The following is a 15801-nucleotide window of genomic DNA, read 5'->3' on the forward strand; positions in this document are numbered from 1 at the left end:
GCCCATTTTGAGTTTTTCCAGAGTCTCACGGTAACTGTCAGCGTTAATTGTGGTCCCTGTAGGCATAAAGTCGACCAACAATACCCCTTTCCTATCCCAAAAAATGGTTGTCATGACTTTACTGGCAGACTGTGTTTGTTTGAATTTCCATGGCTTTGGCGAAGAAGGATGCTGCCACTGGTGTGATTGTTGCTTGGTCTCAGGTGTAAAGTGATATGCCCAGGTTTCGTCACCCGTGACAATTGAGTCCAGAAAGTTGTCCTGTTCGGCTGCAAGGCGGTGAAGAAATGCGCAGGAAGCATCAACTCGTTCCTGCATGTGGTCCTCAGTCAGCATGCGTGGCACCCATCTTGTGCACACCTTCTGGTAGTTCAATGTTTTCATTAAAATACTGTGAGTGGTGCTTCAGGAAACTTCAGGAACCAGTGTGCAGATATCTTCCAGGGTGAGCCACCGATCTTCACGCATGCTTTGCTCAACCTTCAGCACTGTCTCCTCAGAAATTGACAGTCTCCTGCTCCTTTATTCATCGTGAATTTTGGTCCGACCAGCTGCAAACTCTCTACACCACTTACGAACATTTTGGACATCCATGCACGACTCACCATACACTTCTGTCAATTGGCAATAGATTTCAATCGGCGCTGTGCCCTTTGTGTTCACAAACTGAATAACTGCACGCAATTCACACTCGGCGGTAACATCCAATGGAAGCTTCATTCTCAATGGCTGCCAAGCCAAGACTGAGCACCTCAGCGTGGCATGCGCATGTTTACACACAGTGCGTGAAGCACTCTTCATAACAGTGTGACCAACTGCCAGACAAACAGAGTTCTGTACTTATAAAAAAATAGGAGACCTTACTTTTGGGATTACCCTCGTAGATCATTGCATCATCTGCAAAATGTCTGAGGTTACTGTTAATATCATCTAGTTTATTGTTAATATCATCTGCCAGGCCATTAATCTATAAAAAGAGCATCAAAGGCCCATTCACAAAGTCAACATCTACACCTGTCACTGGCTCTCCATCCAAAATGATGTGCTGCTTCCACCCTACCAAGAAATCCTCAGCCCAGTCACAAAATTCCATATGATGCTGTATATTATTGTACTTTAATTAGTAAGCATATGTGTGAAACTGGATAAAATGCTTTTCAGAAATCAGGAAGTACTGCACCTGAGTGACTGCCTTGATCCATAGCTTTCAGTAGTCTTGTGACAAAACTGTGAGATGGACTTTGCAGAACTGATGGAGGTGGCTTCTCCATGCTGGTTGGTGTGGAGAAGGTCATTCTTTTGAAGATAGATCATTATGTCTGAGCTCAGAATATGTTTGAAGATCAAGGGACCTGCAAGATGTTATGGTTAAAGCAGGGTTTAACTCGGCAGCAATTTCTGTGTACTGATTGTGATTTTATTGGGTCATGGAGCTTTGCTCAGTTCCAGTGATTTCAATTGTTTCTCAACACCATGGACAGTACTATGTGTATTACTCATCTTTGTAGTAGTGCAAGAATTTAACTGGGGCAGTTCTTATCGAATTTCCTCTTTAAAGGAACATTACAAAACATAATGCAGAATTTCTATATACTTGAAAAAAGACAGCATTGGTCGTATATTTTTTACTATTGCAAAATCGATTTTCTGTCGCTGAGTGACCATCTTCAGTGCTATATTGTATAACTTAAATTGGGATGCACTGTTGTCACTAAGCTTACGGCAATCACAGTCTATGTGATTGCCGTAAGCTAAGTGACAACAGTGCATCCCAATTTAAGTTATACAATATAGCACTGAAGATGGTCACTCAGTGACAGAAAATCGATTTTGCAATAGTAAAAAATATACGACCAATGCTGTCTTTTTTCAAGTATACCTGTTATCTGGTCGTAGTGCACAAGACAACATGGAGTCGCCAATCAACAGAATTTCTATGTTTGCTTGGCTGTCCTCCATTTCATTTACTGTGACATCCGTGAGTGTTGGGACTCTAACTTCTTTGAAACTTATACTCTTTACTTGTGACCAGAATTTATTTTCAGTTTTGTGGGTAGTCATTCACTATAGTTCTGCTATTGTATTTGTTGATGGCTTCACAAATTGCATTTTTGATACTCAAATAAGTTTCATTTAGCATTGCCCTATCCGTAACCCTGTGTTTTGTTTTACATCTGTTTTGCAGTAGCAATTGTTTTTTTAGAAGTTTCTTTATGACGTCTGTATTCTGTGTATGGTCCTTCACATATTGAACTGTTCTTCTAGGTAAATATGTGTGTAATGTTTGGTCACTTACACCTCCAAACTACAGTAACAGTTTCTGTACTTGCTCTTGCCTACAAACATTTCAGGTTCCTCATTGAGCTATGACACTACTGTCCCCTTTATCAGGTTTACTGAACATGTAGGCCTTTTTTGTTTTAGTTGACCTTTATAATTTGGTAACCATTACTACTGCCAGTGACTCGTACTCACTGATACCAGTTTCAGTTTGGATATCCTCAAAAACTCAGGTCTATTTATTGCCATTGGATCCAATATATTCCATCATGAGTGAACTTTTGAACTATCTGTTCTAGATAGTTTTCAGAGAAGGCATTTTGTGTTGTTTCACAGGATGTCTTGTCATGGTCACTACTTCCATATCTTTAGCTGTACCATCTGATGGTTCAATGATCAAAGTCTCTTCCAGTGATGACAGAATGATTGAAGAACATATATACTAGTGAACTGATACTTTCTCTAAAGTTTTGTGTTATGTCTGAGGGTGCGTCTGGTGGTCAGTAGACAGAACCAATTATAATTTTATATTCATCCTAAATGTTCAGTCTCACCCAAACAATCTCTCATGCAGCTTCTATTTCTGTCTCAGTGGATTTTAGTTTCTTGTCTATTGTGACAAATATACCACCTCAATTTCCCATTAGCCCAACCTTATTTTTACCCCCAAAATCTCACTGCTATCAATTTTGGGTTTTAATCAGCTTTCTGTACCTAATATTTTGTGACCTCCAAAGCTTTTTAGGTGCACTCCAAACTCTGGCACTTCATTGTGAATTGATCACTATTATTTTAATCCATGTGTATTTGGAACATAAACCGTACTTTGGGGTCTCCTGAAGTCCATCAAATGGACTGGATGGAGAGTCAGCTAACTTAAAGGACTATGTGTGCACACCATACAGTCAGCTATATGGGTTAGCAGGCTCTGATGGGTAGTGTACATTTAACCCATTTATGGGGACACTGTAGTTCTCAATCCTGTGGCATAAGCCTAGCAAGTCATAGTGTAGTTTATTATAACCCTCCAAAGTCTCTGGTTCAAACCTTCCACTCAGCTCACAATGAGGGAGCCAATATGTGTTCTGGGGTTGATTTCCCAAAATTGCTCCAGGCAAGTGCCTGAATGTTTCCTCTGCAATGGCATAGACAATTTCCTTCCCCATCCTTGACACCATATGAGCTGGTGTTCCATCTCTAATGAGCTCAATGTCTATGGAATGTTAAACACAATCTTCCTTGCTTTGTTCCTTCCTTTCGTTACAGGGCTCATAGATATTCCACTGACATGCCATTCACAGTCTATTGGACAAGTGGTGACAGATTTTGATCTGCCTGTAGAGGAGAGAGAATCCATAGGAGAGGATAGTAGTTGAGACATTTTTGATACCATTGGAATGGTAAGTGCGAAGACAGTGGTGACGGTGGGGGTTCCGTTGTGAACAAAGACTGTGGAATAGGAAGTAGAAGGGGCACATAAATGCATATCTTGCACAATTTGTAAGCTGCAGCTAGTAAGTCTGCAAATGACTGTATTAACAGGACATGTCAGTGTGACCAATAATAATTCGACAAATGTAGAAGCCTGAGTCAATAGTTTCTCACTAGATTACCAAAAAAGGTATAGTAACATGAGCAAAGGATCAACCAAAGCAAAACAGTTGAGACCATATGCTGTCAGGAGGAAACCTCAGAAAGAAAAAGAGTGGTAAAGAGAGTAGTGCAGTGGACATTGTCACTTCATTTGCTAGTGACAATGTAAAATAAAGAACATGTGGCACATGGAAATTATGTGTCAGTCTCTGACAACCTGTTCATCAGAGTTAGGTACATATAAAATTTTCTTCTCCTTCATCTGTCTTTCGAGATTGTTGTCTTCTCATTTACCCTTTCATATAATCGCAAATGCCTGTTTATTTAAAACTTTTCCTACACCTTCGTTACACGAATACATTAGCAGTTACTGCCACTGTTCAACTATGCATTTTGAGGGGGCCATCACCAGCACTCAGAATGAGAATGTGTTTCTGTGCAGGTGCCAGGACATTTGTGCTTGTATTATACTTTCTGGCTATGGACATGATGATGACCAATCACTTAATTAGTGCCAATGTGTATGAGTCCAGACACTCTGTACTGGCTGATTCTGCTGTATAGGATCCCACACCCATCTGGTGCTGCCATGCATGCAGTGTTCCAGAAGAGTTCTTGTATGGCTCACTTGGGTGAAGGCATAGGTATTCAGGAATGGCAGTTTATTAATTTGCTTGTAGGGGTAATTTCGTATCCCAAAGGCTAGAGGTGCTGTGAACTTTTATCCACTTCACCACCCGTCTTTTGTCATGGCACTTGACACAATTAAAGCGACTGGAGTCTTCAGCCGACATAGCTCAGGGCTTTTATTCAGAGTATGAGCAGTGGGTTAGAGTAAACCATGGACCTTTAGAACAGTAATCAAAGAAGCTAAACTTCTAGGCTGGTAATAATAATGTGCTTCTGTAGCAGTACTACTGTCACAGTTGACATCGTGTTTATTCTTCCTAGCAAAGTTTCATTTGATGAGTCAGGCCTTTGCTCCATTACATCATTCACTCTTGCTGAATGAAGCTGTGCAGTCATTGTGTCACTGACTCATATATGTGAGCAGCAGTGTTCAGATTCTGAATGTAGGTTTTTTTGTCATTTTCTTAAGCCCATTCAGGCAAGGAATGTTGGGATTGAGCCTTCAATAATGGTACGGCCTACTATCGTTCTCATCCATATGTAATACAACATAATGCCCCATTTCTAACATTGCCCCTCCCTTTTCTTCACATTCTTCTGTATTTCCTTTGTGCCACAGGCTGTACTAATAAATTGAGTTTTTTTGTAGTTGAAAACTAATTTATTTTTTAATGTTCTGCACCATTTTTATAGGTATGCACCTGAAAGTCTGAGAGATGGGAAGTTTTCTCCTCAATCAGATGTTTGGTCATATGGAGTGACATTATATGAAATGTTTTCCCGTGGAGAAGATCCTATTCTGCCAGCTTGTATCAACCATCAAGATCAACAGGCTCTGCTGACAGCACTTGAGAATGGTGCACGCCTGCCGTGCCCATGCAGCTGTCCACAAGAACTTTATATTAAGCTCATGTGTCCGTGTTGGCAGGCTGAACCATACCATCGTCCAAAATTTTCAGAACTTGTTAAATGCATTGAGGATTTGATGATTCATTACGAGTTGCAACCAGCATTCTAGTCAGTTTTCAAATTTTTATACTGTGATACATTTGTTGAAATTGGTGCATATTTTTCTGTGGTGCTGCATTTAAATATTTTGTTCTTTGTGTGCAAAATTATGTACTGCTGTGCAGGAGAAGTGGCACAAACATATGATTTTTTGTACAGTTTTGTTTTTTATACCATCAATATTGTTGCTCTTATAAATATATTGTGTTGCTCATATTGCTTTTTGATATAGTGTATTCTTCATATATGTAAAAACAAAGATGAGGTGACTTACCGAACAAAAGCGCTGGCAGGTCGATAGACATACAAACAAACACAAACATACACACAAAATTCAAGCTTTCGCAACAAACTGTTGCCTCATCAGGAAAGAGGGAAGGAGAGGGGAAGACGAAAGGAAGTGGGTTTTAAAGGAGAGGGTAAGGAGTCATTCCAATCCCGGGAGCGGAAAGACTTACATTAGGGGGAAAAAACGACAGGTATACACTCGCACACACGCACATATCCATCCACACATACAGACACAAGCAGACACAAGCAACCTTGCAAATCTGATGCTGTCACTCTTACAGGCCCACTATTTTTTTCACATTCATCAATAAGCCCTCTGTACTGTGCAAGCATTTCTTTGATGAGTAGTTTGGTTTGTCCAGTGGCAACATCCACCATATCATTAACCTCATTTGGTAAACTGGCCGTCTGTTCTTGAGTAAATGATCATTTACTACATAAAGTCTCCAACTGTTCTATTACAGTGCTTGTGTTTGTATGTGTGGATGGATATGTGCGTGTGTGCGAGTGTATACCTGTCGTTTTTTCCCCCTAAGGTAAGTCTTTCCGCTCCCGGGATTGGAATGACTCCTTACCCTCTCCTTTAAAACCCACTTCCTTTCGTCTTCCCCTCTCCTTCCCTCTTTCCTGATGAGGCAACAGTTTGTTGCGAAAGCTTGAATTTTGTGTGTATGTTTGTGTTTGTTTGTGTGTCTATCGACCTGCCAGCGCTTTTGTTCGGTAAGTCACCTCATCTTTGTTTTTATATATAATTTTTCCCACGTGGAATGTTTCCTTCCATTATATTGATATCATTAATTCTTCATATATGTGTACATATATGTGTATAGTAGTCAAGATGTGAGATATTACTTTTGTGATGGCACTTAAAACAAGCAAAGAGCTTTAAGACCTGACCTTCAGCTGGTGTGTTACATAAAGTTGACAAACTTAGTTTACTTTTATATGAAAACTTTATAGCACTGTTGTTTTCTATGCTGCTGATTAAAAAGTATTGTTTCAGAGTTCTTTAAGAGTCATTGACGTTTCTATTTTTAGCCATTAAATGATTTATATTGTTTCATATTTGTAGATGTCCATTTGTTAAGTAATCATATCACCTAACTTCAATAAATATCATTTATCTTTTTTATATTATGCGTATTGTGTTTTTTTCCAGTGTTTTTATTTGGGAACGCTGTGTTCAGTCAGCTGCATTTTGCAGATTAGAATGAGATATAAATTTGTACACATATTTCTTCTCATGGCATCACTGTATGATGAAGACTATGGTGCACAGTTGTGCTTTAAGACACAACTGTGTAGTTTTTTACTGACTGACGTTGGAAGATTTCAGACAAATCCTATTTCTGCAGTCAAAGACTGCATGAGCAGCCACAGTGAAATTAAGCAAGATTTCAATTTTTATTTTCACAGTTAGGTTAAGAATGATGTTTCAAATTTTGCAACATATACCATTGTAACATCTATTACCTTACAAAGCAGTTTCAGATTCCATTTAAACTTGCCTCTAAATATGATTCATAATAATTTGTCATAAGGAAAGTGAAGTTTACCCTTTCCACAACATTTCTCTCCCTGCAGCATACTAGTAATGAGTTTAGTGTGTCAGAAACATAGACAGATGCTACAGGGTATTACTGTATGGCATGTACATCACACTTAAAATATATTGTGCACGTCACATATGATATAGGAAGAGAATGTGTGGTAAAATATTGTTAAATAACTGTAAAAATTTCTCTCATGTTTCTTTCACAAACTAATTTTACAAACAAATTGATATTATGTATCACCAGAGCATCTGTGTTATAGTATTTGGTGCAGATTTAGTTGCAAGTGACTGCTTGTGAGATAGAACAATACACTCATCTAATTACTGATAAGCAGTTAAGAAACTAAAGGTGATATGAATTGAAAGAGAGGGAGAGTGACTGAACTAGTAAAGAATTCTTGTACAGTAACATGCTGAATTCATATAGTGGCAATTAAAACAAGCAGCTCACTAATAACTCTTGATGCCCTATATTAAAAGGTAAATTAACAAAATAAATCCAAGACAATACACTACTTAGGAGCTCTCCCGTGAGTTAAAAACTAGATAGAAACTTCACATCGGCTTTTGTCATTTCAAGATGGGAGGTTTCTCTGTTACGTTATCAGGTTAAAACAATTAATTAGTTTGACAGTTTTAACAATGAGGGGGAAAAAGGGGCATTTTTATTTTTTGTAAGAAAATCGTACTGGTAAGTGAAAGGTATACACAATTTATCGTTTTTATATCAGTAATGTGTCATTTACTGAACTTTTAAAGTAAGCATTTTTTTTCATTATTTTTAAAGACTGTTGCTAAAAAAAGATAACCATTTTAAATCTGTGCATCTTATTCATTAGCACATCACATTATGTAAACATTGGAGTTACCTCATTTTTTGAGACAGTGATAAGTGTTTCATTTGCAAACCTGGTGCAATAATTTCTCTTTGTTAATCTGTTGAGGGTGTTTTTTTTTTTTTTTTTTTTTTTTTTTTTGCACAAACTACTTTTTTTCTTATAACTGAAAGCCAATTGATGATCAGTTTCTTCATCTTGGATTCTACAACCTCAGTAAATTTGATAAAGGCAGCAAAATTGTTTTGTCCTATATCAGTGAGTGAGATCTGATGGGCAGAAAGAAAACTAAACATTTTAATGTTTTGTTAGTGGGTAATATGTCTTTAGTATGTGGCATTATGCAGGGGACTGATCATGTTACATTTTTTGGGAGAGCAACACAGCTGATCTCAATTATAACAGAATATTCTGTGTATTCCAACAACTCCAGCAACATCCTGAATTCCTATATCACAATTCAAGTTGACAAAAATGGGAGAAAAATTCATATCTGACAAATGTTTAGTTATTCTGTTAGAAAAGATATGCGTAAAACGTTTGGTGATGTTTCCATTTCATTTTGTACAGGCACTCATTGTTTTAAGAACAGTGTGCAATTAAATGCTTTCAGAAAGAGAATTAAAAACCATTAAAACTGTTTGTGTGTGTGTGTGTGTGTGTGTGTGTGTGTGTGTGTGTGTGTGTGTGAGAGAGAGAGAGAGAGAGAGAGAGAGAGAGAGAGAGAGAGAGAGGCATCTGTGAAGTGCTTTCTTCTTCTTGAAACGTACTGCAACGTACCATTCATTCTGGTTACCACTACCAATGTATAATATATGTATTTCTCAAACTGAGTCACGAAACAAAATGCCCATTTCTTTTGATGAATCACTTTTGAAACATGAGGTCTTGTCATAATGGTTCTCACATAAGTATTTGTACTCTGAAACAGATATCATTATATTATGTAATGTAATCAGAACTCAGTGTGAAAATTTTAAAGTAATTTACAACCGCTCACAGTGCAGTTATCTGTATGTCCTAAATTATCTGCCCAACGTTAATGGTATGCCAGGTGATCTGTCTGACAATTGCTTATTTTTGTAAGTATTCTGCTGTGCCTGGTGGAAATGTCCAGTGAGCCACTCTCTCATGCTTCATAAAGTAATATGCCACACATAATCTGAACTGTATTCTGAACCAAACTGTGCATGTAAAATAGGTATGTAAATATGCGGGTGTATGAATAATATTTATACAAAAGATTACTCCAGTTTTCATTTGTAGTCTGTTTTATTTGGTATTAGACTGAGGCTACAATCCTATCTTGCGAGCAAAATCACCTTCTAAAATAGCCACAGCAATTGGATCTATGTATTAGTGTTATAAATGTTTCAGTTGCTCCCTTTGGAATTTGTGTCTCAGTTGAGGAAAAGTTGTGACTCCTTTGTTCCGAAGGTATACAAACACTTTCATGAATCATACTCACAGACTTGTAAAGAACATTTAGGTTTAAAATACATTTTTTTTTTTTAAATTTATGTACAAAAGAAATACTTCGTTGCCTATTGTTAGTGTGCTGTGATTCCTTATCCATTATAATACACAAAGATGCATATAAAATCTCTAATGACCTCATTGTCAATGGGACATTAACCTCTCACATTTCATCAAATGTAGTGTGGATTTAAAATGAAACTTAATAAGTGTATAAGAACTTCCATTGTAAGATGTACCTTCACAGCCACATGTTTTAAAGATTTGTTAAAATAAGATGTTTAAGTTGGATTTTGTATTATGCAAAAGTTGCTTTTAAACGTCTTTCATTGGCGCTGTTGAATGAAAACTCTTGTGTAATGTTATGCTGTTCCAGTGCCAGGGTACTTAGACTACCGGACTTAGACTACTGCTACAAGATGCACAACAGATATTTATTATTGACAAACATCATGGCTGGTTTTTATTGTTCCTGGAAATTGTTAATCAGTATTGTTAAAAATTTTGCTGTCCAGTCACTTTAATGTGACCACATGTCAAAAGTCTGAATAACCACCTTTTGCAGCATTGGTCGCTGCAAGATATGCAAGAAGTGTGTCATTGATGTTCTGAAAGGTACCAGCAGGGTTGTGGAGCCATGCTGACTCTCCACTGCTGTGAGTAGCTGCATTATGTTTCGTTGGTGAGGAACCATGGCACACACAGTCTCAATTGTCTTTAACATCGGGGAGTTTGGTGGCCAGGAAAGTATGGTAAACTGATCTTGGTGCACTTCAAACCAGTCAGGTACAGTGCAAGCTGTGTGACACATTGCATTATCTGCTGTTGTTAGCCTCTTGATTCATCTGCCCAGTCAGTTGTTCAACAGCTGCACTCCATTCACCCGTACACATTTCTGCAGCTGTTGCTCACCTCTCTCATCTACAGCTCATGGTGCACCACAGTTGTCTCAGCGCAGGTTTTGGGTAGCAACATTTTTCCATGCACTGTGTAATTTAACCAAGGTGGCACTTTAACAGTTTACAAACTTAGCCACTTTGGAAATGCTTCCACCCTTGGCCTGAAAACCAATGATCGTACCCTTTTGGACGTCAGAGAAATCACTCTGCTTCTATATTATGACAACAACTGCAATGTTTTCTGCATCCCCCTGATATGCTGGGTATTCCCTCCACTGCTAGTGGTGCCACCTGCTCTCTGTGAGTGGTTATTGCAAGTTGACATGGGATATAGGCACTGGGTATATTAATATGACTGGACCAGGTATTTGCCATGTAAATAAATGTGGAACTGTCCTTTATTGCTGCATGTGTCTGAGTGAGGAGAACTGAGATTAATTTTAAGGGTATCAGTCCTTGTAAAGAAATTAAAATACGGAAAAAGTGCAGCCTTAAGCTGTGTTCAAGTTTACAAACCTGCTATTTTTGTCAAAATAACTAGCAACTATTTTAAAAAAGAAAGAATAATTGTGTGTGTGTGTGTGTGTGTGTGTGTGTGTGTGTGTGTGCGAGCGTGTGCGTGTGTGTGTGTGTGTGTGTGTGTGTGTGTGTGTGTGTGTGTGTGTGTGTGTGTGTTTTGCATGCTCCAACAAGCAACACCACGTCTTCTCCATCCCACCGTGCTATCCTCTCCTCCCCACCTCACACCAGCTCCATATCCCCACAACCAGTTTGCTACTACCATCAGGTGCAGTTACTACTCAGTCTGGCCACAGTGTCCATAGACAACAGTCATGGTGTGCGACTTGTGCTTGTGTGAATGTGTGTGTGTGTGTGTGTTTCCTACTTTAGAAGAAGGCCTTTTGACCAAAAGCTAAAAAGGGTAGCAATTTGTTCATTGTGCCTGCCTCCTTGGTATTGTTAGTAGCAATTTATCCTCTTTGTAATATTGTTGTTACTCCATCCTGAACTATCCATTGTTTATTTTAAAGATAAAATAAAACTGAAGCAATTGTAAAAGTAACAGGCACTTCATATCCTTAACAGTGATATATTATTATTGCCTTTAGAACTAAGGTGACACTCTGTATCAACCTTTCCATTCATCTCTTACAGGTGTATTTCCTGCAGTCCATGTAGCATCAGCCCCTGGTATGGTTTTGATGCAAAGATAATATTCTCACTACTTAAACACATGGTGAAGATGAAATATTGTACTTCATATAACAATGGAACTCAGTTTCTGAGTCACTATACATCTGGTCATTTCTCCCATCTTTCATGCTGACCCATTATCTCACTAGAACTCAACTCCATACTTCAATATAAGTTTAAATCTACAAGTAAACAACAGTACCTGCACTTTGCCAGTTGCTGTCCTTTCCATAAGAAACATTGCCTCTGTCACTGGCTTGGCATCCATTGTTAATTTATGTTTGGTAATTACACAAATCAACATTGCCTGCGCTTATAACTGTTTCCTTATCAGACCAATTCACCCAGATACTTCCTGTATCTAGTTAGTCACCCCTAGTACTATGACACAGTTTAAAAGAAAAGAAAGCAGTTTATCCTTCTCACATAATACTAGCCTGGCTTGGAATACATCAACCACAACTCATGGTATGAATTCATATTCTTATGACCAATGTTGTTTGTTCTGTCTTGGCATTATGATCTAGGCTGCCAGTAATGCTGAATGGATGTTGACAACTGTGCAGCTGACACAAAATTCTGTTTCACAGACCACAACCAACGTTACCATGGAGCACACTATGCAACACATGAGAAAGTTGTTTGTCCTCCCAGCATTAGCATTTGCAGTGTCTCAGAAATGTCTAAATCCCCCCCTACCCCTTACTACCATGATTAGTCCCTCCATCACATTTATTTTCTCATATTGTATCTCTTACATTTTCTCATTTCTGGTGCTATATATCTTTATCTTTTCTTTTATCTTCCCCTCCTCTTGTTATTTACATTACAATAGCGCCATAGTTCATATTTCCCTGAAGAACAGCTTGATTTTGTATTAGTCTGAAAGACAGTGCATGCTGGCAACACAATACCCACCTGCTGAATGTAACATAAGTCACAATTTAGCACCATAATCTATATTGTCCGCCTAATTATGATTGCTCTTCTGTGCCTTGTGAGAGCTGCTTATTTATTCCTTGTTCTCAGTGTTTCTTTCCAACATCAAATTCTTGTATAAATGTCTTTTTAACACAAAAAAAGAGATCACAAGTTCCAAAGTGTCAACTTTTATGCACTGCTACCTAGATTTCTATACTGTGTTAATTATTTAATTGCAGCAGTTTCATTCTCTTTAACATAGTCTGAACTGAAGTTTATGCGTGTGATAGAATACTTTCTTAATGCAACAACATATTTTACTGAAACACATTATATACTTGCTAAAGCTATGATATAATTGCAAAATGGTATGAAACGTTTTATTAAATATTATCAGGAGTGTATGGTGTTTTATACCCATGTTATAAACAAAGCTATTTTTAAAACATGAGAAAAATCACTGTGTATTTTTTTACAATTGCTTCTCACAGGCAGTGCCCAAGAGTTTTGTTAATGAAAATGAAGACATCCTAACAGTTCAACTCCTATGGTTGGTAGTGACACAGGTACACTGCACAAGCCAAGCAAGGCATCCTCTTTATTCTGTATATTCATAACCAAATACACAATCCTTTCACTTTTTTGTTTGTGGACATGCTTTTCCAGAGAAAAATTTAACCGTTTCACTGCTCCAGACATAAATATACGCTAATCGTTTCAGTGCTCCAGACGTATATATACTATTTGCTATAAAATATACTTACAGCGGTTCCCTGCTACAGTCGTATAGTGACGTATAACGTCGACAATCGGGCCAGCGAGTCGGAGGTAATTGTTGCGCAAGTATGCAATTTAATTGTTGGAATACTAGGAAATACCTGAATGACAACTGAATGCTGAATTCTCTTTCTGCTGAGTTCATTTGTATTGCTATATTACCTAGTTTGTGTGCGGCCGTTTCTGCGTTACTGAATAAAATGACGCGACGTTACCGTCTGTTTACAGACAATGAGCTCTGAGTATTCTAAACCAAAGTGACGACGAAGACATCATCATGCCCAATCCAGCTGATTATGGGTGGACAGATAATGACGACGACGAGCTGACGGATAAATCTGTCACCACAAGTGTAAAAAATATTTGTGAACCAACAAACATTGAACCAGTAAATGCAGATCCAGATTTTGCTGTTATCGTCGATTCTTTCTCCGATTCCAAAGAAGAGCCTGAGCGTATGCCTGAAATATCTCCTAAGAGACACAAAACAGTTGATTTTAGATTGAGACTCTGATTTGGACCCCAAAGTGTATAATTTCGATAACAGTGGTTCCGGTTGCAGAATCGTCAATTTAGATGATTTATGTACTGTATACGACTGCTTCCAAGTTTTTTTTAGCCAAGAAATTGTGAGCTACATAGTTGAGCAATGTAATTTATATTATGAACACCTTTGCAATGATGCCAGTGAAAAATCGAGACTGTGAGGTTGGGAAAACACAAACAGTGACGAAGTTTACTGTTTCCTTGTAAATTTTGTGATGGCTCAAGTGAGAAAAAAACGAAATAAACAGTTATTGGACCAATGATCAGTTACTGTCTACTCTAATGTTTGTGCAAATCATGCTGAGAGATAGATATCTTCTGTTACTTAGAATGTTACATTTTGCTGATAACAGTAAGGACCCTGGAGATGACAAAATCTGGAAATTACTTCGAATTGTGGATCACTAAAGAAAAGTAGTTCCAGGTGCTTTCTATCCTTTTAAAAATTTGTGCATTGACAAAAGTTTAGTTCTCTTCAAAGGTCGTGTCTTCTTCAAGCAGTACATTCCTTCCAAAGGCCACAGGTTTGGTGTAAAAATTTTTTTGTGTTATGTGATTGTGAAACTGGTTATATTCTTGACTTTATTATTTATGTGGGTGCAGCAAAAGACATAAAAAAAGAAACTGACTTTGGTGTAAATGTTGGAATACCTGGAAGCATTGTTCTCACTTTACTTGAACGTTACCTTGGTAAAGGTCACATATTATATGTTGACAACTGGTACACTAGCCCAACGTTATTTTCTTATTTGCATGACAGAGTGACTAATGCCTGTGGAACTGTGAGAACAAACTGCAAAGGCATGCCTGCTTTATCAAAAAAAACTTAGAAAAGGCGAGATTGAGTTTATGTCAACAGATAAACTTCTTGCTCTAAAGTGGCAGGACAAGCGGGATGTGAGGATGCTTTCAACTCTTCATACAAGCGAAATTACTGCGACTGACAAAACTGACAGAGCCACGAATGAACCAAAAACAAAACCAGCTTGCATCGTAAGCTACACTGAAAATATGGGGGCCGTCGACAGGAGCGACGTGATGCTAAGTTCAGTAGAATGTGTACGAAAAACTGTAAAATGGTATAAAAAAATATTTTTTTCATTTGGTGGCTCTGTGTCTGCTCAGTGCGCATGCATAATATAAAACTCAAACAGGACGAAATATTTCAGTATCTGATTTTCAACAGAAACGTATCAAGGAGATCCTAGAGATTCACCAAAACAGAGGGACGTCGTGGAAGGAGATCAGCCGATGGTGACAATTCCTTACGCCTAACCGAGCGCCACTTTATCTCGTTAATCCCAATAACTTCAAAGAAGAAGGTCGCCCAGAGAAGGTGTATTGTATGTGCAAAACATGATAAACGAAGTGACACAAGATACATTTGTGTAAAATGTAATGCGCCTTTATGTTTGAATTCTTGTTTCGAGATATATCACACTTTGAAGTATTACTAATGTAATATGTTTTGTATTTTTTTCTCCTAATAAAGTACCTTTTTTGAACAAAATAAGACTTTGTGAACAAAGATTTAAAAAAAGGAAACGATTTACACAGACAGTGCTGGATTTTGCGTCTCATTTTTATCTCAATAATAACAATAGACTGCTACAGACGTATATATACGCACCGCGTGAAAATAACGCACACAGGGCTTGAGCCGCTGAGAGTAAATGCGCGGTGAAAGGGTTAAAAAAGTTCCCATCCCTAGGATCGCGCCAAGGTTTTGCAGGCTTCCATTGGTTGTGAGGCAAATGCAACAACTGGAACCACATCCCAAATATCCCCAATTTGA

At 38.1% G+C, this 15801-nt stretch overlaps 1 protein-coding gene across 1 annotated transcript in view; it reads left to right on the top strand.

Annotated features, from left to right (window-relative positions):
* The window catches only part of LOC124613155 (tyrosine-protein kinase hopscotch), a 189515-nt gene extending 183671 nt beyond the window's left edge, over nucleotides 1-5844 (top strand). Inside the window, exon 17 of the mRNA XM_047141782.1 lies at nucleotides 5197-5844. Within this exon, the coding sequence (XP_046997738.1) occupies nucleotides 5197-5521 (325 nt within the window). The 3' untranslated portion in view covers nucleotides 5522-5844. The remainder of the gene's footprint in view (nucleotides 1-5196) is intronic.
* Nucleotides 5845-15801: the final 9957 nt, after the last annotated feature.

The sequence above is a fragment of the Schistocerca americana genome, chromosome 4, assembly GCF_021461395.2.
Source record: "Schistocerca americana isolate TAMUIC-IGC-003095 chromosome 4, iqSchAmer2.1, whole genome shotgun sequence".
Classification (NCBI taxonomy): Eukaryota; Metazoa; Arthropoda; class Insecta; order Orthoptera; family Acrididae; genus Schistocerca; species Schistocerca americana.